The sequence below is a fragment of the Oryctolagus cuniculus genome, chromosome 5, assembly GCF_964237555.1.
Source record: "Oryctolagus cuniculus chromosome 5, mOryCun1.1, whole genome shotgun sequence".
Taxonomy (NCBI): domain Eukaryota; kingdom Metazoa; phylum Chordata; class Mammalia; order Lagomorpha; family Leporidae; genus Oryctolagus; species Oryctolagus cuniculus.
Genome location: NC_091436.1, coordinates 107,330,393 through 107,353,962, shown reverse-complemented (window position 1 = coordinate 107,353,962; position 23,570 = coordinate 107,330,393). Strand labels below are relative to the sequence as shown.

The 23,570-nt window shown below is 35.3% G+C and overlaps 1 protein-coding gene across 3 annotated transcripts in view; it reads right to left on the bottom strand.

Annotated features, from left to right (window-relative positions):
• Positions 1 to 23,570, bottom strand: part of LOC138849795 (protein eyes shut homolog) — a 339,290-nt gene that overhangs the window by 14,936 nt on the left and 300,784 nt on the right. For all 3 annotated transcript variants that reach the window (XM_070074651.1, XM_070074650.1, XM_070074652.1), the window contains 3 exons: positions 18,568 to 18,727; positions 6,114 to 6,253; positions 862 to 1,028 (listed from right to left, as the gene is read on the bottom strand). In XM_070074651.1, coding sequence (XP_069930752.1) covers positions 862 to 1,028; positions 6,114 to 6,253; positions 18,568 to 18,727 — 467 coding nt within the window. The remainder of the gene's footprint in view (positions 1 to 861; positions 1,029 to 6,113; positions 6,254 to 18,567; positions 18,728 to 23,570) is intronic.

The window sequence follows — 23,570 nt, the reverse complement described above, 5'->3', positions numbered from 1 at the left end:
TGAGATGGCATTGGTGCATGCCACCTTGATGGGATTGAATTGGAATCCCCTGGTATGTTTCTAACTCTACCGTTTGAGGTAAGTCAGCTTGAGCATGTTCTTCTTCTAACCAATACTGTTATTTGAACACAAAAGATATTTTCTGTAAATTCAGGTATGAGCAAGTGTATGTCTTTTCTTTTTAGATTGAATATTATCCCACTTATTATCAGTGTTAATATTGATACAGTTGGACTTACATGTACCATTTTTCTTTCTGTTTTCCACATGTATAATGTTATTTTTGTACCTCTATTCAGATACTGCTTCTTTTTATAGTATGTAAGTAAGTATTATTTAGGACACTTTTAATTCATTTAATGCTATTTTTACTGAACTATTTGAATTACATTTCATAGTACTACTATATGACTTACCATACTCTTAACTTATCAGAATTTCTTGCAGATTTATACTAATTTGATCCTAGTATGATATAGATCAGTTACTATTACATGGTTGTATTCCTTCTCCTCATGTTTTTGTCCCAGTAATATGATATATGATACATCTATCATCCTATCATATAGCAGTATATAAGAACTGGTATATGAATTACAATAATTCTTTTTTTTTAACAGGCAGAGTGGACAGTGAGAGAGAGAGACAGAGAGAAAGGTCTTCCTTTGCCGTTGGTTCACCCTCCAATGGCCGCCGCGGCCGGCGTTCTGTGGCCGGCGCACTGCGCTGATCTGAAAACAGCAGCCAGGCACTTATAAGACTTATTATAAAATCTTATGAAATAGTTGAATAATGACTTATTCATATAAGTAGAATTTTTTGTCTATAGATAACACTCATAATCAAATGATTCATGTATACCTGGTTATATTTATTTCATCTTTACACTGAGCTTCATGTTGACATCTATTTGCTGGATAGTCAGTTGTATTTTCCAGATGCAGTGTGACAGCCCATCCAAGACCACATATACACCAATAACTCTGACTCTCTTCTTCAGCCAAGATACTGCACCCATCTGTACAACTCTATGAAGTACAAGAATTAAGAATTTTGTAAACTTCTATCATGCTATAACATTGTTTATTTAAAATTTGCACTTAATATGCACTTTTATGTAATAAAAGTATGTGTTTCTTTCGCAAAAGTAAAGAATAATTTTAATTTACATCAAACCATTTTCTAGTCATTTTAATTCATATTCCAATTATGAAACAACTATAGATTTCCTAATTGAGAAATAAAATTTGATGCATAACTGTCTATTACTTGTTCATTTCATTTTAAACATTTTTACAGGTATTGCTTAAATATTGACAATATTATTTTAAAAAGTATATAGATAGAAACAGATCCATGGAAGAATCTATTACAGTATCAATAAATTGTCTTTTTTTCTGAGTGGATTTCTGAATTTTCCCATGAAGTTGTATAGTTTTTATAAATTCCTTACTAAAAGCAAATAAAATCATACTTTAACACATTACTTAATATTTTCCCAAAATATGATTTTTTTTAGTTATTGTTTTATAAATTTTTGGAAGTTTCCTATAGATGTTTTGAATGAGTATCCTGGGTAGATTTAGGTAAATAGTGTCACCAGAGAAGCATATCTCTTTCAGGGGCTTCAATCCAGGCATACATCTCCTGAATTCCTAGGAGTAGCTCCCAACCAACAGTACAACTTCAATAATTTTTTAAAAAATGATCACGATTTTTATCTGGCTTTTTTATTTTTTATTTTGCTTTTAGCATATTGCTTAAAAGCTAGTTCCTATTTCTAGCCCCAATTATTAGAAACTGGATTTATGGTCTGATAATTTGGTGGTTGTAAATAAATCAATGGCTTAGTGACTTCTAATCTCTATTGGGTAAGATTCCATGGAGAATCTGTCCATTTTAAATTTGGAGCTCAAAGAAAGTAAGAATGTCAAGTACCTTAGGAAGTAGCATAGACCTTAGACATGTGCAGATGAGTTTTTTCAAATGCTATTTACATTTGTTCCATGGCTAAAGCATTATAATCGGAGTTATAAATAATATCCATCTGTGTCTGCATGTCTATTTGTTTACAATTCAGAAATGCCTTTATTTCTGTTTAAACATACAATGATTTCCTACATTCAGAGGATATTAGTTGAAAAGTTTCTTAAAGGAACATTGTTATATTTGACTTACAAAGTTAAATAAAAAACTTATATAGTAAAACAAATATCACTTTATGACATTGCTTTATTATTCTCTCTGTCTACATGCACACAAATTCATATATTATTGCTTTGCTTTCTGAACTTTGAGATTGTATTGTACTTCATACTCAATTACATTAGGGTATATTCATACAAAAATAAGACATTCTTCTTAATTACCTCAGAAAAATTATGAATGTTAGGAAATTAACTTTGGTGTAATATAATATTTTCTGGCCTTTAAACTTTATTCAAAAATTCCTAATTTTTCTAGCTTAATATATAATTCATTTAATTTCACTGTACTAAAAAATAAAAACAATTAAAAAAAACTTCAAATTGACCATAGGAAAAAAGGCAAAATAAGAATCAGTGTTTAATGATTTGATTTTTTATTCTTGTGGTATTTTTTTTTTTAGAGGTTACGTTGGAAGGTTCAGACTGATGTATCTATCATTATTTTGATTCCTCTGGAAATCCTCCAATGTATTTGCATTATTTGTGAATTCAATATTGTGGGGAGCAACTCGGACTAGACTAAGTTACTGGAATTAAGACTTATTCTATGCATCTGCTCTCCCACAATATGGCGCTGGGAGAGGAGGAAACAGCTTCTACACAGCTGCCTCCAGTTCAACCAATAAACAGCAGGACCTGCTCCTGATTGGAGGAGAGCAGTGTACTCGGCATGTGGGTAGCAGAGTTGGGATTGGTGGAAGAGGACTATAAAGGAGGAGAGAGACAACATGCACCAGGAACATCTAAGGGGAACATCTATCTGAGGGAACCCCTGTGCAGCCCCCGAGAGAGCCGGCCGGCGGTGTGCCACTCCCCCGCGGAAGTGGGGAATGTGGCAGGGGGAACTGCCCTTCCACGGAGGTGGAAGGGACAGTAGCCAACCCGGGAAGAACCAGCAGCAAACCCGGGGAGGGCCGAGCAGACGAAAGAACAGCGCAGGGTACTGTGTCGTTCCTCCACGAAGACGGGGAGTGACAAATATAATATCATTTGCTTTATTATTCTCTACAATTATGACAGTGACATAATATTTAGGTAAATACAAGGTATGAACTATAATTTTTACGTAAAATTCCCAAATGATGTTATTTTATTCCTTAAAAATATGAAAAGATGTTTAGACTTTTTTGATTACTTATTCATTTCGACAGAGAGAGAGAGAGAGAGAGAGAGAGGACAACCCTCTATCATCATCACTTTTCAGACGAGCCTGTAAGAGGAAGTTATGTAGTGAAGGACAGGCATAAGTTCAACAACTTCATCACCACCTAAACGTCTTAAACCAGGAATGAGTATAGCTGACCACATCAGTCTGCTATCCCTTGGACAAAAATTTTCTTGAATCACTTCTTCAAAATCTGGGACACAGTTTTTCTTGGTCTTTCAGTTAGGATTGAGAGGTTTGGGGAAGTTCTAGAGACAAGGTGTTACACAATTACTGGCTGCTAGCTTTCCTGTGTTTTTCCCAGTCTGTTATGCGAAGCACCACTATTATATATACTTTATACTGTAAGTCATGTACATATCACTGTAATTGGCATAATTTCTCAAAGGACAACCTGAAATTGCAGTAGTTTCTCTGGAGACATTTTTTGCATGATGAAGACTGTTCATTTGACAGATGCAATAGAACAAAAAAGAAAAAATCCTCATGAGAAGAATCTCTGTCCTGTGTGTCTAATGAAGATATTATTCTGTTTGATGTACAAAAATTGGCTTTTCATTTTTATACCTCTGGGATTATTATGCACTGGATATTTGACTATATGGCTCCATGAGACAATCAAGTATGTGAATTATGTTTTAAACTGTTAGTGTTAACTTCTTGTTGTGTGTGCTCGTTATTATGTGTATGAGTCATCAAAAATACTGTGTTTTTCTAATGTATTTAAGCCTCTACCCCTGGTTGTAGAGAACAGCTAATTAACCTGCAACTGTCAGCTTATACCTGCCTGATTCTAGTTCTTTTTCACTTACTTTAACTTTTCTCATTTACCTTTTTATTTTAGAGAAAGTTGAAATTAATTTACTATAAATATGCCATCAACATATAAATATCTAGAATTATTGTCCAGATAAATAGTGAAAAATTTAATAAGAAAGAAAAATGATTAATTGCATTTCATTTATGTTTTATGGGGTTGGGACAATATCAATATAATTTCAAAAAGTATTAATCTTTATTAAAAATTGCATGTGAATGTTATACACAATATAAAATTAGAATATAGTTTTGCAGGGCTGGCCTTATGGAATAGCATATAAAGCTGCCGCCTGCAGTGCTGTCATCCTTTATGAGTCCAGTTTGAGTCCCCACTGCTACACTTCAGAATCAGCTCCCTGTTAAAGCTCCTGGGAAATCAGTAGAGTATGGCCCAAGTCTTTGAGCCCCTACACCCATGTGGGAGACTGGAAGAAGCTCCTGGTTCCTGGTTTCAGCCTGGCCAGCCCTGGCCTCTGCTTCTCCTTCTCTGTAACTCTTTGAAATAAATAAATAACCTTGAGATATATTCAGATTAAAGGAATATAATTTTGCATCTATAAAATGACAAAATTGGTATTGTGTAAAGACAAAAAAAGGTTAACAATATTTGGCTAACTCTGAACATCTTTGGAAAACTCCTCTATCACTTTGATTACAAGTTCATTAAAAATGCCCACATCATATATCAGAATGCCTTGGCTAGAGTCCCAGCTTCTCTTCTAACTCCAGATTCCTGCAAATGCACACCCTGGGAGGAAGCGGCTAATAGTTCATGTAGTTGTGTCACTGACACGCAAGTAGAAACCCCGATTGAGTTCTGGGCTCCTGTATCTTTTCTGGTTCATCATGGCCTTAGTGGTCATTTGGGGCAGAGATGGCAGAGGGGAGTTCACTCAGCCTTTCCAGTAAAATTAGTAAATATTAAAATTAATAAAATTTAGAATCTACATTTATTTTAAATGTCTAAAAAATAGAAGTCTAATTTGTACAAGAAGAGTCAAAAATGCCATCTCTTTTATTTTTACTTTAAGTCTCAAAATTGTTAGTGGTAAGAGTACTCTAAGATGAGAAATTTCCCAGAAGTATAGCTACAAGAAAGACAATTGCATTTAATTATGATATTCGAACAATAAAGTGGCATAATCACAATGGTGTTCAAGAGGCTTAAATCAGTTGGCAAATAAAAACATGGATAGAAGACAAAAGGACTAGAGATTGTCGCTCCCCCTCTTCCTGGAGGAACGACACAGGACCCTGCGCTGTTCTTTCGTCTGCTCGGCCCTCCCCGGGTTTGCTGCTGGTTCTTCCCGGGTTGGCTACCGTCCTTCCACCTCCGTGGAAGGGCGGTTCCCCCTGGCCACTTTCCCCACTTCCGCGGGGGAGCGGCACACCGCCGGCCGGCTCTCTCGGGGGCTGCACAGGGGTTCCCTCAGATAGATGTTCCCCTTAGATGTTCCTGGTGCATGTTGTCTCTCTCCTCCTTTATAGTCCTCTTCCACCAATCCCAACTCTGCTACCCACACGCCGAGTACACTGCTCTCTTCCAATCAGGAGCAGGATCAGCTCCTGCAGGTCATCACTCAAGTTGGCGAGAGGCAGCTGCGTAGAAGTTGTTACTCCCTTCTCAGCACCATATTGTGGGAGAGCAGATGCATAGAATAAGTCTTAATTCCAGTAACTTAGTCTAGTCCGAGTTGCTCCCAGTTGCTCCCCACAGAGATAAAATGATTGTTCAAATGCTTTATTACCTTTCCAGACTATAATAATCAGAAATAACAATTTCTAAAGAAATCGTTGGGAATTAGTTCATGAAGTTATATCTAAACTATGCATAAATTGAACATTAAAGGATTTCTAATAACTTTTTTTTTTACAATTAAAGATTAAAAATACAAGTGAGAAATCATTACATGTGTATGTACCTGTATTATGCCTTCATATGGGAAGCAACATACATGGCTAATATCTTCCAGTGTGTTCATATCAGTTCCATTTCCAACACAGTTGTCAGCCAGAGAAAAGTAAGCCACAATGGCCACTTGAAATTTTTCACCTTCATAAACTTCCATAAAAAGGAGATATAAAGAATTGGTAATAAGACATAGCACATAAGCCAAATATTTTTTAAATCAAACACCATCTAAATTGTCACTTAATAATTTCATGGAATGGTGCAATGACTATCAAAATAACTTTTTGCAATATTAACAACATTTCATCTTTATATATTATGGTTGCTGCTTTACTTCCAACCCAGCTCCCAGCTAATGGCTTAGGAAAAAGGCAGAAGATGGCCCAAGTACCTGGGCTCCTGCCACCCAAATGAAAAGACCAGAATGAATACCTGGCTTCAGCCTGGCTCAGCCCTGGGGAGTAGACCAATGGATGGAAGATTTACCTCTGTCTCTTCCTCTCATTCTGTAATTCTGCCTTTCAAATAAATAAGTAAATATTTTAAAGAAAACAGAACAAGGAAGTTGGGTTGGAAATAGAGCATCCAAGGCACAAACCAGGCTCCCATATTGGGTGCCAGCATTATAGAGAGCGGTTTTACTGGCCATGCCACAATGCCCATCCCAAGAAAAAATTCTTAAAATATCATAATAGATAAATTTTCTTTTTCGTAGTGTAATCCAAAGGAAAAAGGGAATTTTTGTATGTGTGTGTGTTTTGTAGCTATAGATACAAATATGATAGACATACATATGAGTTAGCTATAATATAATGTATCTTATATAATAGAAAAGGGACATTGCAAAAACAAAGCTAAATGATGGAATCTGTATTCAAGAAAAAATAGTAAAAACATATACATCGTTATCCCAGACTTGTAATTATCAGACAAATGCTTTAATTGTGATCGATATGTTGAAGGATCCATAGGAACAGACTGCAATAGGCAAACACACAGGGTATTAAAAAATGAGGGATTTTAGAATCTGTTAAAAATTGTAAACCTCAGAATTTTGTGGAGATAGAAATGAATTAAGTTGGGTCGAGTGCCTTTTACTGATCACTAATGGAACTGATATTCACAGATAATGAAAGATCATAAAAGACAGGACATAATCCTCTTAATTTAGGTAAACCCAACTAAATCTCCAAGAAAGTAGATCTAATACTTATTAGGGGATAGCATGTATCTAATGAATCACTTAGCAAAATATTCCTGGTTATGTGTCGCTTATTAACAAACATAAAATATATGGGTTTGTGAGGCATGACTTCCTAGAAAACATTCTATGCATATTATAAATTAAATAGAGATTGTTCCAAAATTGAAACCACCCTTTCTCTTTCCATACTTCACTTGAAATCTCACATATCAATAGAGAAAAAAACCAGAAGTATTTAGGAAGCCAATTAAACTATTCCAAAGCTCCTCAAACTTGCCTATGTAAGTAACTGCTTATAATTATAAGAATACAGATTATCAATATACTCATAATAAAACAATCAATTATGATATTATCAGCCAATGAAATGAAAGATCAGTAAATTTAATGATAGGTCAATAAAAGGCATATATTCAATGTTCTCAGAGTAAATAACCACAGTTTTTGTAGTTTAACATAATTGATTATGTTCTTCTTTCACTTTTTTGCAGGGGTTTAGTTAGTATCAGTATCTTTTTTTATTAAAATGTATAGAATTTGGATAGAAGACTGTATATTCTCACCATGCTTCTTTTTGGAATGATTTAAAAAAAATTTCATTAATACTTAAGAAGTTGGAGGGTTATCCAAATTCTGTATTTGACAATCTGATTAAGTCAGATTGTCAGAGGGCATTTTTCTAGGAATTATTTAAGTTGTTTACCTTATTAGAAAAATTCCATAATGATAAATTTGAATAAGATTTGCACTTAACTCTGCTAAATCTTTACAATTATATTGCTTCTTCCTCCAAAAGCCTCAAAATAATGAGGAAAAAAAGACGGGAACTTTAATCAAGAAAGAGAGGGGAAAGGTAAGCAATATTGAGCAAATATTGTCAATATATCTTGAGAATGTGATAAAAAAATGAAGTTGTTGAATTAGCATAAAATCCATAATCAAAAAACAAAACTCTAATGAGGGGGCCCAATTATGAAAACTAATTTATTATTTGTGTGGCAGCAATTTTTTTTTTTAGGGCAAATTTTTTTTTAATTTTAATTTTAATTTTTATTTTTTTTGCACATTTTTTTTAACTTTTATTTAATGAATATAAATTTCCAAAGTACGGCTTATGGATTACAATGGCTTCCCCCCCATAACATCTCTCCCACCCGCAACCCTCCCCTTTCCCACTCCCTCTCCCCTTCCATTCACATGAAGATTCATTTTCGATTCTCTTTATATACAGAAGATCAGTTTAGCATACATTAAGTAAAGATTTCAACAGTTAGCTCCCACACAAACATAAAGTGAAAAATAATAGATGATTTTTTAAATGATGATGAAATCAGATCAGACCTATTGTCATGTTTAATCCCAGCGAGAGTCAAGTTGGGAATTAATAATTTCTTCTTTTTTTTTTTTTTTTTTTTTTTACAGAAGATCAGTTTAGTATACATTAAGTAAAGATTTCAACAGTTTGCACCCCCATAGGAACACAAAGCGAAATATACTGTTTGAGTACTCATTATAGCATTAAGTCTCAATGTACAGCACATTAAGGACAGAGATCCTACATGAGGAGCAAGTGCACAGTGACTCCTGTTGTTGACTTTACAAATTGACACTCCTGTTTATGGCATCAGTAATCTCCCTATGCACCAGTCATGAGTTTCCAAGGCTATGGAAGCCTTTTGAGTTCACCGACTCTTATCTTGTTTAGACAAGGTCATAGTCAAGGTGGAGGTTCTCTCCTCCCTTCAGAGAAAGGTACCTCCTTCTTTGAAGACCTGTTCTTTCCACTGGGATCTCGCTCACAGAGATCTTTCATTTAGGTTTTGTTTTGTTTTTTTTTTTTTTGTTTTTTTTTTTTGTTTGTTTGTTTGTTTTTTCCAGAGTGTCTTGGCTTTCCATGCCTGAAATACTCTCATGGGCTTTTCAGCCAGATCGGAATGCCTTTAGAGCTGATTCTGAGGCCAGAGTGCTGTTTAGGACATCTGCCATTCTATGAGTCTGCTGAGTATCTCGCTTCCCATGTTGGATCACTCTCCCCTTTATTTATTCTATCGGTTAGTATTAGCAGGTACTAGACTTGTTTATGTGCTCCCTTTGACTCTTAGTCCTTTCATTATGATCAATTGTGAACTGAAATTGATCACTTGGACTGGTGAGATGGCATTGGTACATGATGTGTGGCAGCAATTTTGAGAATATGAGGGCTTACAGCATCTGAGAATGTCTTGCTAAGGTATGTTCTGACAATAGGAAGTTAGCAGACACTGATAACTTCTCTTCCAACTTAGAAATTCAGAAAACTCATCTGATTCTTCACTCTCATATGCCAGTCCCTACAAACAGCTAATGTTCTAGGGTGTCAAGTTCATTTGGGGTTCTCCATTGGAAAGACAGTTGCCAATCTGCAACCCCATAGCAGAGTTTTTAGTCATGAAGGGACAAACTCACATGTCAGGTTTCCAATCAGCCTTCCGTGTCTCAGTATTAATTAAACTGCCCAACATTTGGCAGGAAGACTCCAAATGAAAGAGAACAAATTATTATTTAAAATGTACTTAGGGGCTGACATTGTGGTGCAGCCTGTTAAACTACCACTTATCACACCAACACCCCATAACTGAGTACCAGTTCAAGTCCCAGCTTCTCTGCTTCCAATTCACCTTCCTGCTAATACCTCTGGGAAGGCAAGGCAAGATGGCTAAGTACTTGGCTCCCAGCTTCAGCATGGCCCACCACATGTCTGTTAATGGCAATTTGGAGAGTGAACCAGAAGATGGAAGATATCTCTGTATCTCTGTCTCTCTCTCTCTCTCTCTCTCTTTTCTTCCATCTCTGTCACTCTGCCCTTCAGATAAATAAATAAGCAAATTTCTGAAAAGAAAATAAGAGTGCTTATAAAGACTGTAAACCTGCATAAAATAGAAGACTAAAACAGACAGAACAATGCTTTAGAGAGATAGGAAAATATTGCATCTTGTAAAAAAATAAAATCTTTTGAATATGTACAATTTAGACAATAGAAAAACGCCCTAAAATATTACAAATGCAATAAAACAAACTAAAACTTCAGCGTTAGAATTGAGATACTCAATTAGGAAAAAGAAAATAGAACAATGCAAAAGAAATAGAAAACAAATTATGAAGATTGGTTCTCTTTACAATAAAAATAAAAAATTTAATAAGTTTAAAAAAGAAGAGAAAATAAGAGGCTAAGTTTAGAGGATGCAATATTCAGTTTTTGAAATTAGGAGCTACAGAAAACAAACAGGCATTCTACTGAGATAACACAGACTTTCTAAAAATTGAAAGACTTGCACTTCCGAGTAAGAGCTTAACAAGCACTCATACAATGAACAAGAACACATTTTCCAAAACTCGCAACATTGTGAAATTTCAGAACATTTGAAAAGGAACTTAGAAAAAGGCTTCTAGACTTCTGAACCATAGTTAATATCAAGGTTGCTGTGACATACACGATTCTGCTCTATTGCATGTATTCCTGTTTTCATTTCGTTCGTCATATCTCATATTGATATTGGGTACAAGCCAGGTTTTGTAGCTATGTTAATTCATTTGCTCTAATAGCTAGTGACCTCACACATGTGTTACTTAGCATATGCAGCATTTTTAGTGAGGCAAAGCTAGGTCAAATACAAAATACATTTGTAACATTGATGACTACTTACAAATTCTATTACTTGGATATTATAGTGATTTTACCTTATTGCCAGTGATGTATAAAATCATCAACCTGGGGGCCGGTGCTGTGGTGTAGTAGGCTAATCCTCCACCTGAGGCAGCAGCAACCCATATGGGTGCTTGTTTGTGACTCAGCTGTTCCTCTCCCTATCCAGCTCTCTGCTGATGGCTTGGGAAAGCGGTAAAGGATGGCCCAAGTGCTTGGGCTCCTACACCCACATAGCACACCCAGAGAAAGCCCCTCCTGGCTCCTGGCTCCTGGTTCCTGGCTTTGGATTGGCTCAGCTCTGCCATTGTGGCCGTTTGAGGAGTGAACCAGAGAATGAAAGCCCTCTCTCTCTCTCTTTCTCTGTCTGTCTATAACTTTACCTTTCAAATAAATAAATAAAATCTTTTAAAAAATTATCAAGCTGCCATACTCTTTTTATTCCAGAATAACAACAGAAAAATTATATGTTTATGGTATTTTAAAATTTTTCTTTGTTCATTCAAGCTTCAGAGGGGTGGGAAACTTTTTCTGCCCAGGACCACTTGGATATTTATAACATCATTCATGGTCCATACAAAAATACCAACTTAATGACCATCTTTCCATTCACTTATTGTTTACAGCCCTTGCCTACATTACTGCTAAATTAGGGTCTTTTTGCTTTTTCACTTGTTAAACTTTTTATTGGGTGGAACATTAAGTCCTTGACTGTAATGTAAATTTAAAAAAAAAATGTTATCTCCAAAATCAAGAAAAGGAAGAAAGAAACGGTGAGGGTGGGAGGGAGAGAAAGAGAGACAAAAAGAAAGAGAGAGAGAGAGAAGGAATATCATCATCTTCTTTTTTAAAAAATATTTTTATTTATTTATTTGAGAGACAGAGTTACAGATAGAGACAGAGAGACAGGGAGACAGGTCTTCCATCTGCTGGTTCACTCCTCAAATGGCTACAATGGCCAGGGTTGGGCTGATTGGAAGCCAGGAATCAGGAGTTTCTTCCAGGTCTCCCACATGGTTGTGGGGGCCAGAGCACATGGGCCATTTTCAACTGCTTTCTCAGGGCATTAACACAGAGCTGGACCAGAAGAGGAGTGGACAGACAGGAACCAGCACCCATTGGGAAGCTTGTGCAGCAGGCAGAGTCTTAGACTATTATGCCACAGTGCTGGACTCATCATATTCTTAGAATTAAGTCTCTTCATAATTGGCCCCAACAGGGTCATCAAGCACGTGAGCATCAATGATCTCCGGTGAGCCGAAGCGTGGAGGAGATCCTAGCCTGGAGAAGGCCTTCCAGTAAGTGGAGGCCCACGGGGAAGTCTGCCCAGCACTGGACACCAGACTCTTCTACACTCAGGCTGAATCCAACTGTGTGCAAGGAGTACTTTGAGAAGGCCAGTCAGTAGCTCATCCCTCGTGCACTGCACCTTCTCAAGCAGGAAGACACCCCAGAGCCCACAGCTGGAGTCCACTTGCAGTATTTCAAAGGTGATTGTAGAAGACAAAAGAACAGTTGTGCTTATTTTGATAAATAATTACTCTAAAAGTTTTGCTTCTGTAACACTGGCTAAGTTAGGTAGTGGTTAGCTGCTGACACAGGGAGCCTTTACTGGAACTCCTGGAGGGCTAGCCTGTTCCTACAGAGCCCTCAGCGTGCCTGCGTCCTCCATTAGGGAGGTTCCTAGCCTGGCTCGTAGCTTTGTGTGCACCAGATTGCCAGCACCGAAAGCTACAGATCAAGGTCCTGGAATTTTCTTCTTGAATTTCTTTGTAGTTAACTGATTTTTTTTTTTTATATCAAAGATTCTAGTTTTAACTTGTCTGCCACAGGTGTCTAATGTAACTGTTGTAATTCTGTGCTCCTGAAGGTGTTGGAAACAGACTTGAATCATGTTGTTAAAAGCCATGGCAGCAGAGTGACTTAACTGATCACGCATGGCCCCCAGCACTGAGACTTATGGTTTACAAAGCTTTTTACTGGCTTTATTGTTTAGCTGACTTGCTTCCATACATTTCTAGACAGTGACAAAGTGTAATTATAAAAAATATATTTAGTGAATCCAGGGATGGCATTTTGAAATCATGGTAATTCTCTCTTGAAGTATTCAACATAAAATATATAATATTTTAAAATATAAAAAGAATTGTATCTATGAGCCATATTGAATCTCTTAAAAAAAAAAAACTTGCCCCAACTTTATTGAGTTGTGAGTTTGTGCAGGCCCAAAACAAATGATATCACAGTGTTTAGGCAGCCTGCAGGCTGGCCATTCCCATCCCAGATAAAACACAGCATTTATGTTGCTTATCTGTCAGGGTTTTGGTTTCTTCCTTCCTCATTTCTGAGAGTCGTTAATTTCTATGATATTATAATATCTTCATATCTTAGAACCTATAATTCCTTGAAACAAACTGACAAAATATTACAAAAAATATGCAAGTCAGACTTCATAGAGGTATGGCTGTTCCATATGCATTATACTGTGGTCCCTAGCTACTCTAGTGGTTTGAGATAACAGTTTTATCAAATGCTAGATTTTTCTGCATGACAGAGATTTATTTTTGGATTTTGCATTTCGCCACGTGCATTGCCTATCACTGCAATGATATTGCACTTTGCATCAGTGTAGGTGACAGCGTCTGCAGAGCCAGTTCTCTATCTCACCTCCATACACAGTATGCTTTGCATTGGGAACTCGGCCATTTTGTTTATCTTTCCATGTGTACATTAAGAAATAAGGTCCCAGTTTCATAGAGCAAAGAAAACTGTTGTCATTTCATTGAAAATTTAATACACATGTGAAATAACAAAGACAATTAAAACATGCTGTGTTCCATCTCCAACAGTGTATGTTGTTATGTTGTGGCAATTATTATTTTAACTTTTAAAATAATGAATATATAAAGCAATAAAGATTAAATCCTATTTCTTATGTTTTACATAAATTGCAGAAGTATGTATATACTGTGAAATGACTAAATAGAGCTAATTAACACCATGTAACTCTCTGTGGTTATAATATTTGTGAAGTCACAAAACTCTGTAGTAAAAATAAGCACACTCAAATTCATTATACTCAATACTGTGATGGTGATGAGTAAATCAAGTACATTTTCTGTATGAAGGTTAAAAGATAAAATGACTAAATGTAACAATAGCTACAAGATGATGTGTATATACTTAAAGTGTTTCTCAGCTTATGTGTACATGAATTTATACTCTAGCAGTAAACTTTCCCCATTTAGAATTATACATTTTCATTCATTTTAATCTTATGCATTTTAACATTATAAGTGTTCATCGCATGGAATCTTTATTTCTATTATATATCATTCAAGTAGCTTTTCTGCTGTCCATGAAAGCCATTTATTTTTAATTTGTGCATTTAATTAACTAACAGAATTTTCTCATGACAAGCATGTTTTTGAAACAAATAGGTAACATGAGTAACTAAGTTTAATTTTTTTAAAAACTCAGATTTATATATAATCTTGAACTAAGGCACTGACATCCTAAATGAATATGTAAATAACAGAGACTTGACTAAAGAAGGTATAATGGTAGTGAGATAAGGTAAGAAAACAGATGACTTATAAGGTTTCTCTGGAGATTCAGCAATTTCGACTCTAACAAAAATATTTATAAAATTACAAATAATTTGTGATTTGTAGATTATAATAAATATGTTATAACATCATCTACCAAAAGTAAGATCCACTATTTCATTGAGGAATGATAGAAAATTTAGGCCAGTGTAGTGGTGCAGAAAGTTGAAATGCTGCTTCTGATGCCAGCATACCCTCTAAGGGCACGGGTTCTAGTCCTGGCTGTGTTTCCAATCTAACTCCTTGTTAATATGCCTGGTAAGCACTAAAAGATTGTTCAAGTACTTGGGCCCTTGCCATCCATGTGGAAGACCTGGATGTTGTTCAGAGTTCTTGGCTGTAGGCTGGTCAATCATGACTCTTATGACCATTTGGGAAGTGAACTAGGGAATTTCTTACTTACTCTCTCTTTCTCTCTCTTGTCTTTCCCTTTGCCTTGTCACCCTGCCTCTCAACTAAATGAATAAATCAATAAATCTTTTTTTTTTTAAAAGAAATTTAAATAATAGTTTGCAGTATCAATTCACAAATTCAACATGCACTACTCAGGAAAACAGTTCACAAGAACAAATTATTTTTAAAGGTATATATGTAATTTAGATAAATCAACTGCAATAATAACATGCCTAAAAAGGTATGGTATTCAAGACACCTTATTTCCTTCCCTTGTTATGGTTTCATCTCTTTTTAAATATGATTCATGTTGTCTTATTTTACTTCACAGCTCATTATCCACTCTGTCAGTAGCTCCTTTCCTCAAACCTAATCATACATATAATTAACATAGATAATGACATTTAAAAGAAGCGGTGCATGTCAGCTCTTTCTCAAATTGTGCAGAGTAGACCCATTGTCCTTGAAGGAGCTTCTTCTAATTAATTACCACCCCTTCCTTGTAGAGCAATCATATTAGCAAGAATTGATTGGGCGTGTAAGACACTTCATTTAGCTGTAAGAAAAATTCTTTAATTAAAATAATTTTACTGCTGATAAAATTAATGCACCCCATGAAAACTCACTGGATTGAATTTAAGATTTCACTGTTGTGATATTTTATCAGGGAAAAATGTAAGTTCTTATTGACAGCAACCAGGAGAAATCTTACCATAATTTGTATAATTCTATTAATGTATTTTTATTGACTCTAAATTTTATTTTCTTTTGAAAACATTCTGGGAAAAGTTATGTTTCTGCGTCCTTATAGTAGACCTCAACATTAATCTGGGTGCACTATTTAAATATTTATTGACCACTGATTATTTTCATATGGTCTTCCTTCGCTAGGACAGCCCATTTCATTGAGATTCTTAGATACAGGGATTACATAATTCATATTTTTGACAATGAGATTTATTCACTAGGGTCTATGCATAGATTATGAAGAGACAATGATTAAATATTTTGCTGATAATTGCTCGGCACTGATTTATCCAAAAGAAATTTTGATTTCATATTATTATACCCCATGTTAATATATATATTTACTACCATTCTTAAAAATAACTGTGTTTTCTCATCTCTCTCTCACTGTCTATAACTCTCTCTCTGTCTCTCTCTCACTGTCTATCTCTGCCTGTCAAAAAATAAAAAAAGAAAAGTAACTGTTTTCCCAAAACAACTACTCCCCAAATTTTCCCTCAAAAATCATATTTGTTGTTTGATCATTGTGAATATATTTCCTTTAAACATTTTCAGGTCTAAAAATTTAATGTCTACAAATAGCTGGACATATGTAAGCATTATTCCCACTTTGAGGTAAAGGGCAATCAAGCATAAAAAGAATGCAAGCACTGAAGTCCATGAGCTGGATTTTTGTGTACCAGTAGATAGTATTTCCCAGTCTGCATATTAAAAGCACTTGGAAGGCTTTAAGGATCGTCTGTGTCCATCTCACTACAGTCCCAGTTTGATCGTTCAGCAGTGGAAGTTCAGTATTAATTTGTATGTTTCAAGAGTTCCTCAGATGATTCAAACAGTAAGCTAGTGCTTACAACCACTGAAAAAGCACAATACTAAAATATTCCTAAAACCAGTTAATTCATTTATACTCACTAACCTCAGCTGTTGTTTCTGTTTGTTTTACTTGATTGTAAAATAGTATTCATAACACAGTCTCTGAAATCCCTTTTAGTGCTGGCATAGTATATTCAACAAGTCATTGCTCTCATCTACCACTTTTGGTCTTGAGTGTGATTTGCTTAATGAACTGATAAGTATTTCTGTCATTAGAGGTTGTTAACTCTCCAGAATAGTATTTTATGAGCATGATGAAATAAATTATCATGTCTTCTGTTTAAAAGGCTAATTGTTAGTTTATTTCAACACTGTTTTAATGTAATAGTCATCTTATAAATGCATCTGCTGTCAGTTAAATAAAATAAGCCCTTAATTGAGAAAAGACACATTACAACCACTAGTATACTGATTGTTGCTAAACTCTGAGGCCAAAATAGCATTGTTGGATGAAATATTCCCTAAAATAATTTAATTACCACATAGTTTAAAGGATTGGGAATTGAATTTGTATCAGATATGTCAAATACTATTAAATCATAATTTAAGAACTATTAAATCATAATTTATATGAAACAAATTAGATTCTGAGATAGGAACTACCACTCTATAAAAGAAAATATATATTTAATGAAATAAAAGTATTGAAATAATTTTATTTTGGTTATTCATGTCAGAAAACAAGGAGTTCAAGCAATACCTCCATCACTTGCTATTTTCAGTCCATAAACAAGAACTTCCATGTATTTCCAACTTCCTTCGCCTCACGTTAGATCCCAAACAACTCCCTGCTATTTTGCACTCTCTCCATTCTATTTCTTCATTTGATGATCTCTCTCTCTCTTTGTTTTTGAAAGTGTTAAACTGCAAAGATTTCATATACCTTCTTAAGTAAAAATTAGAACATTGGACCTGCAAATTTAGGTCCAGTATTATCTGTCACACAAGACTTACTTTCATGCTTTTTTCGGATCTCCCCCCTGACCTTCAAGGATCCATTTCTTCTAACCCAATGCTGTTATACATACATATATACATACATACATATAATCCAGAATGCTGATTTCCCCAATTTCTCTTTATTCTCCATCTCTGTCTTAAATAGCAGGTTTGCTCATGAAAAAATTTCCTGACCTTCCAACCTACTTTCTCTGTAGTCCATTTTTTCTCTTTCATCTTCTTTTTTTTTTTAACATTTTATTTCATATAGAATTGAAGATTTACCTCTCTGAGTATTTGTTCTCCTTGGAAAGAAGAGAACACATTTTCTTTATACATACATATCCTGCATTAGGAAGTAGTTAGTTTAAAAAAATGTAGGATGTAGTTGCGAATGAAGCAAATAATTTTTTAAAGATTTATTTATTTATTTGAAAATCAGAGTTAAACAGAGAGAGGAGAGGCAGAGAAAGAGAGAGAGAGAGAGAGAGAGGTCTTCCATCCAATGGTTCACTCCTCAATTGGATCAGTTAAAGGAAAAAATCAAGGACAAAGATTGTTACTTTTATTTTACTTTATATTGTGTTTGAGTTATAAAATACTTTGTGTTGGGGCTGGTGCTGTGGTGTACCAGGTGAGGTAGCCGCCTGCTTTGACTTCATCCCATATGGGCACCAGTTCGAGTCCCGCTGCTATACCATGGCCATCCAGCTCTCTGTTATGGCCTGGGAAAGCAATAGAATATGGCCCAACTTCTTGGGCCCTGCACCCACGTGGGAGAACAGGAAGAAGCCCCAGGCTCCTGGCTTCGAATTGGACTAGCCCTGGCCATTGGGGCTATTTGGGGAGTGAATCTGCGGATGGAAGATATCTCTCTCTCTCTGCATCTGCCTCTCCATAACTCTTTCAAAATGAATAAATATATCTATAAAAATACTTTGTGATTAGAAAATGAATACTTATCTAATTAATTTTGAAGTAATCAGGTACATCTAAATATTTTTTAAAGTCCCATTACCTGCACTTTCCAGTTGGCAGACATAGTCAAACTGAGGAAGAACTTTAGCTCCACAAATGTCATTGCAGGTGACACCACAGTAGCAACATGAATGATGAATTAAGTGAATATTCTTCACACAGGAACTTGAGTTTTTTGTGTACCAGAGGATGCATGTGTACTGGAATAAAACAAGTAATAAAAAGTAATAAGAATGAAGTAATGAAAAATGATAAATATCTTATTAATGTTTCAGTATACACAAACACATCTCACACACATATTTGTGAACCTTTTTGTGATAACAAATATGAAGATTTATCAAAATCTATATCTATGTACAAAACTTAACAAAATAGGGTTATACTGAGAGGATTCTGTACAATCACTTCTTCACTTAAAATGATAACAGTTAAGGTTAAAGTAAGTCATCACTAAGGATTTTGTTCTCTTTGTGTTGTATACTTTTTTCTGTTTAATTTTAAAAATTTGTTTGTTGGGGTCAGTGCTGTGGCACAGCAGGTTAACACCCTGGCCTGAAGCACCGGCATCCCATATGGGCACTGGTTCAAGACCCGGCTACTCGACTTTCAATCCAGCTCTCTGTTGTGGCTTGGGAAAGCAGTAGAAGGTGGCCCAAGTCCTTGGGCCCCTCCACTCCAGTGGGAGACCTGGAAGAAGCTCCTGTCTCCTGGCTTCAGATTGGTGCAGCTCTGGCTGTTGCGGTCAATTGAGGAGTGAACCATTGCATAGAAGACCTCTCTCTCTCTCTCTCTCTCTCTCTGTGTGTGTGTGTGTGTGTGTGTGTGTGTGTTTCTCTGCTTCTCCTCTTTCTGTGTAACTTGGAATTTCAAATAAATACATAAATCTTTAAAAAATTATTTATTTGCTTCATTCACAATGCAGAGAGATAGCAAGAGGACAGAAGAGAGTATGTGTATGGGAGAGAACCTGCTGGTTCACTCTCCAAATGCCTGAATGCCTGCCACAGCCAGGGTTGGGTCAGGCTGAACCCAGGAGCTGGAAATTCCATCTGGGCATTCCATATGGATGGCAGATATTCAAATACCTGAATCATCCCCTCTTGCTTCCCAGGGAACACATTAGCAAAAGCTGGAATCCAGAGTGACATCAGATGTCAAACCCAGGTATGGGTACCATATGTGATATGAGTGTCTTAACTGGCATCTTAACCAATAAAGCAAATGCCCAACAATGTATTTAAATATTTTGAGCTAAGAATAGCAGATTCCACCAAATCAAATACATGCAATCTACATTTCTTTCTGGCAAGCCCACTAGTAAAACATTCATTTGAAAATCAGATTTAAAACATCTTGTAAAGACTTTGAGGTAGGGCTGCTGCTGTGGTGTAGCAGGTAAAGCGGCCGCCTGCAGTACTGGCACCCCATAAGGGACATGATCAAGATCCAACTGCTCCATTTCTGTCCCACCTCTCTGCTATGGCCTGGGAAAGCAGTAGAAGATGGCCCAAATGCTTGGGCCCCTCCACCCTCGTGGGAGACCTGGAAGAAGCTCCTGTCTCCTGGCTTCAGATTGGTGCAGCTCTGTCCATTTGGGGAATGAGCCAGTGGATGGAAGACGCTCTCTCTCTGCCTCTGCCTCTCTGTAACTCTTCCTTTTAAATAAATAAATAAATCTTAAAAAAAAAAAAAACCTTACATTTGATGAATGAGTGAGGAGCAGGTAGCACGTAAAGATGGCTGAGGCCAGGAAAGATGACAATAACATAGATTCTTGTTCACAAGTATCCTATCTTGCTCTTTCTGTTAGTTTGTATATTACCTTTAGACCAAATTAGACTTCTTGGCTTCTCTGAATTAAAAAAATAAACTTGCCCATAATAGATTAAAGGAGTATCAGAACAACTTACCTGTCAATAGGTTCCCCTATTGTGAATGAGGACAAGAAGCCAATGTGACTTTAGACAAAATTTAAATTTACAGACTATTTGATGTAGAAAGCTAGAGCTCTTATTACACTGTTTTAAAAATAATAAATTCTTGTCTGACTTAAGAAATTTCACTAGGCCATATGAGTATGGAGGATTACTGTATTACTGTATCCATCTCTAAAAATTACATATCATGAAATGTTCATGAGAGAATGCACATACACACATGCATTTTACTTCACAGAAACAATAAGAAAATAGATATACAATACAATCCTTAGAGTAGATTAATAGAACATGATTAAATTAAGAGTGAGATGAAAGACTAGATGCTTTTGCATGAATAAACTATAACTTCATCTCTAAATAGCTATGACTTTGCTACTAGCCAAGGAAAGAAGATAAACATGAAAATATAGCATAGCTTGCATTAATGACTCATTTAATTTTCATTCATTCGTTTTAGTTTATTGAGAGAACTATATCCAGACAATATTCTTAAGTTATATTTGACATTAGGTGTTAAACAATTGATAATATATTAAAAATATTGTTGTGGAAAATAATTACATAATTTACCATAAATTAATACAGTTTTTAAAGTAATTCAGCTTTAGTTTTAAGAAGAGAATGTCATTATATTCTTAGAACTCTATCTATAAACTCTATCAAATCTGTTACCATTATATTAATATCATACTAACATGAACAAATACTATCATATGGTATAAAATTCATGGAAATAGATTTAATGAAAAAATTATACATGGATTTCAAGATTTTTCACCAGAATACATGTATATTTTATTCAAAAAATAAAAATAAAAAGGTCGCTAATGCTAGGAAAGTGATGATTCTCATTTGCGGGGTCTAAAATATAAGTGGCCTCATAGAGATTAAAAATATAATGGTGGTTAGCAGAGACAGGAAGGGGAAGAGAGAAGAGATGGGAAAGCGCCGAGTGACTGGTGGTAAGTTGTATCTAGATAGAACTACGGAGTCCTCTGGTTCTCTTCTGTAGTAGGGTGACCCTAGATAGTGACAATGTATGGTACTTTTCTCTATTGGAAGAGAAAACCCTGAAAGAAAGGATTTTAGATGTTTTCACCATAAAGAAATGTTAAATGCTAGAGTAGATACTCATATGTATAATGATTGAATATTATGCAATCATAATGTGATGAAATATTGCATAGTACTTCATAAATGTATAGAATTTTTGTCTACTAATTTAAAATTATTAAACACTATTTTCTTAGTTATTTAAAAATTAGTCAGATGAAAATGTAATGATTAATAGCCATTTGTAGGACTACATAAATGTCTTTCTGAAATGCAGATACTATAAATTGCTATCTTTTTTACATTGAAGATAATTTCAAGGAGAGGCCTGATTTTCTGAAGAGAGAGGGTGGAGCATGGGAGAGAGAGAGAGATGGTACAGTGGGAAGTATCACTAGGATCCTAAATCTGTATTTATGAAACACACGAAATTTGTTCACCTTATATAAATTTTTAAAATACTATAAATAGGGACCAATGCTGTGGTGTAGCGGGTAGCCACCGCCTGAAGTGCCGGCATCCTATATGGGCACTGATTCGAGTCCCGCTACTCCACTTCTCATCCAGCTTTCTGCTATGGCCTGGGAAAGCAGTGGAAGATGGCTTAAGTGCTTGGACACCTGCACCTGCATGGGAGACCCGGAAGAAGCTCCTGGGTCCTGGCTTCAGACTGGCCCAGTTCTGGCCCTTGTGGATATTTGGGGAGTGAACCAGTGGATGGAAGACTCCTCTCTCTCTCTCTCTCTCTCTGCCTCTGGCTCTCTGTAAGTCTGCCTTTCAAACAATAAATAAATCTTGAAAAGCATTTACTCTTTGCAAGTGAAATTGGCCTCTTTTCATTTGTTTGTTGTTTATAGCCCTTTCCTAAATTCCCATTGAGCTATGTTATTTTTCACTTGTTGAAGTCTTTATTTTTTTAACTTTTTTAAAGATTTACTTTTATTTATTTGAAGTCTTTAATTAGTGGCCTATTAAGACTTTAATATAATGTAGATTAAAAGTATGTTATCTCAAACTTAATAAAGAAATATATTCAATTTTATTAATATCAATGAGAATTGATAATTGTATTGCAGTAATTATCATACATTTGCTTCAACATTGATGATTTAATGATTTGATAAAGTCATTAAAAGTAAAAAGTACACTCTTAGTTTTATTATTGTTTTCATTGAATTCATGATCTAGACAACAAATGTTTATCAGAAAAACCACTATGTTCTGAGAATATATTTCAAAATTCATAATTTTCAATGTTCCTTCTATATACAATGTAACAGAAAATCACATAGTACCCCATAATGACGAACATTTTCATGTTTGTTAAAATTTAGAAATAAATACATTTTGAAAAAATAATTAAAAATATATCATGGAAAAATGAATGAAATACAATTCTATTTCAATAAAATTGTTTCACTTTTGTGGTAGAGTGGATCTAGGATGATCAACTCAATTCAGATTGAATAGCACATCTCTCACATTTATTTAGTTATTTTTTAGCACTGAAACTATTGTGTCTGGTGTAGTTGAGCAGTGCAAAAGCAAACCAGGATGTTGGTTTCCCTGAATAGATTAGAAATTCAAATTGTTATGTACAAAAAGAAGGGAATGGGAGCAGAGCTCCAGCCGGCATGTCATGGGAGAGAAACAGACTGTTTGGGGAAGGGCACTTAGTTACAAATGCATAACCAACCTAAAACAGAGGTCAAAGATTGGTCTTAAATGTAAACTATTCCTCAAATGTATAAATTTACTCTTACACTACAAATAGAATAAGCTACATTTATTTAAGAAAATAAACATTACCTTAATTGCAGTGAACAGGTGGTACTTATAAATTACTCATAAAATATACTTGGAAAATAGCAGTATGTTAATGCTTTATGCACTTGACTATTCAATTCATGTACAAAAATTAAAAAGAGGAACTCATTCCACATTTGTCCTATTTCTTCTTATAGTGAGTGGGGTTCCAGGGAGTGGGGATATAAAGACATTCATTTGGAAATGAACATCTATATTACTGTTGACAGTGAACTAATTA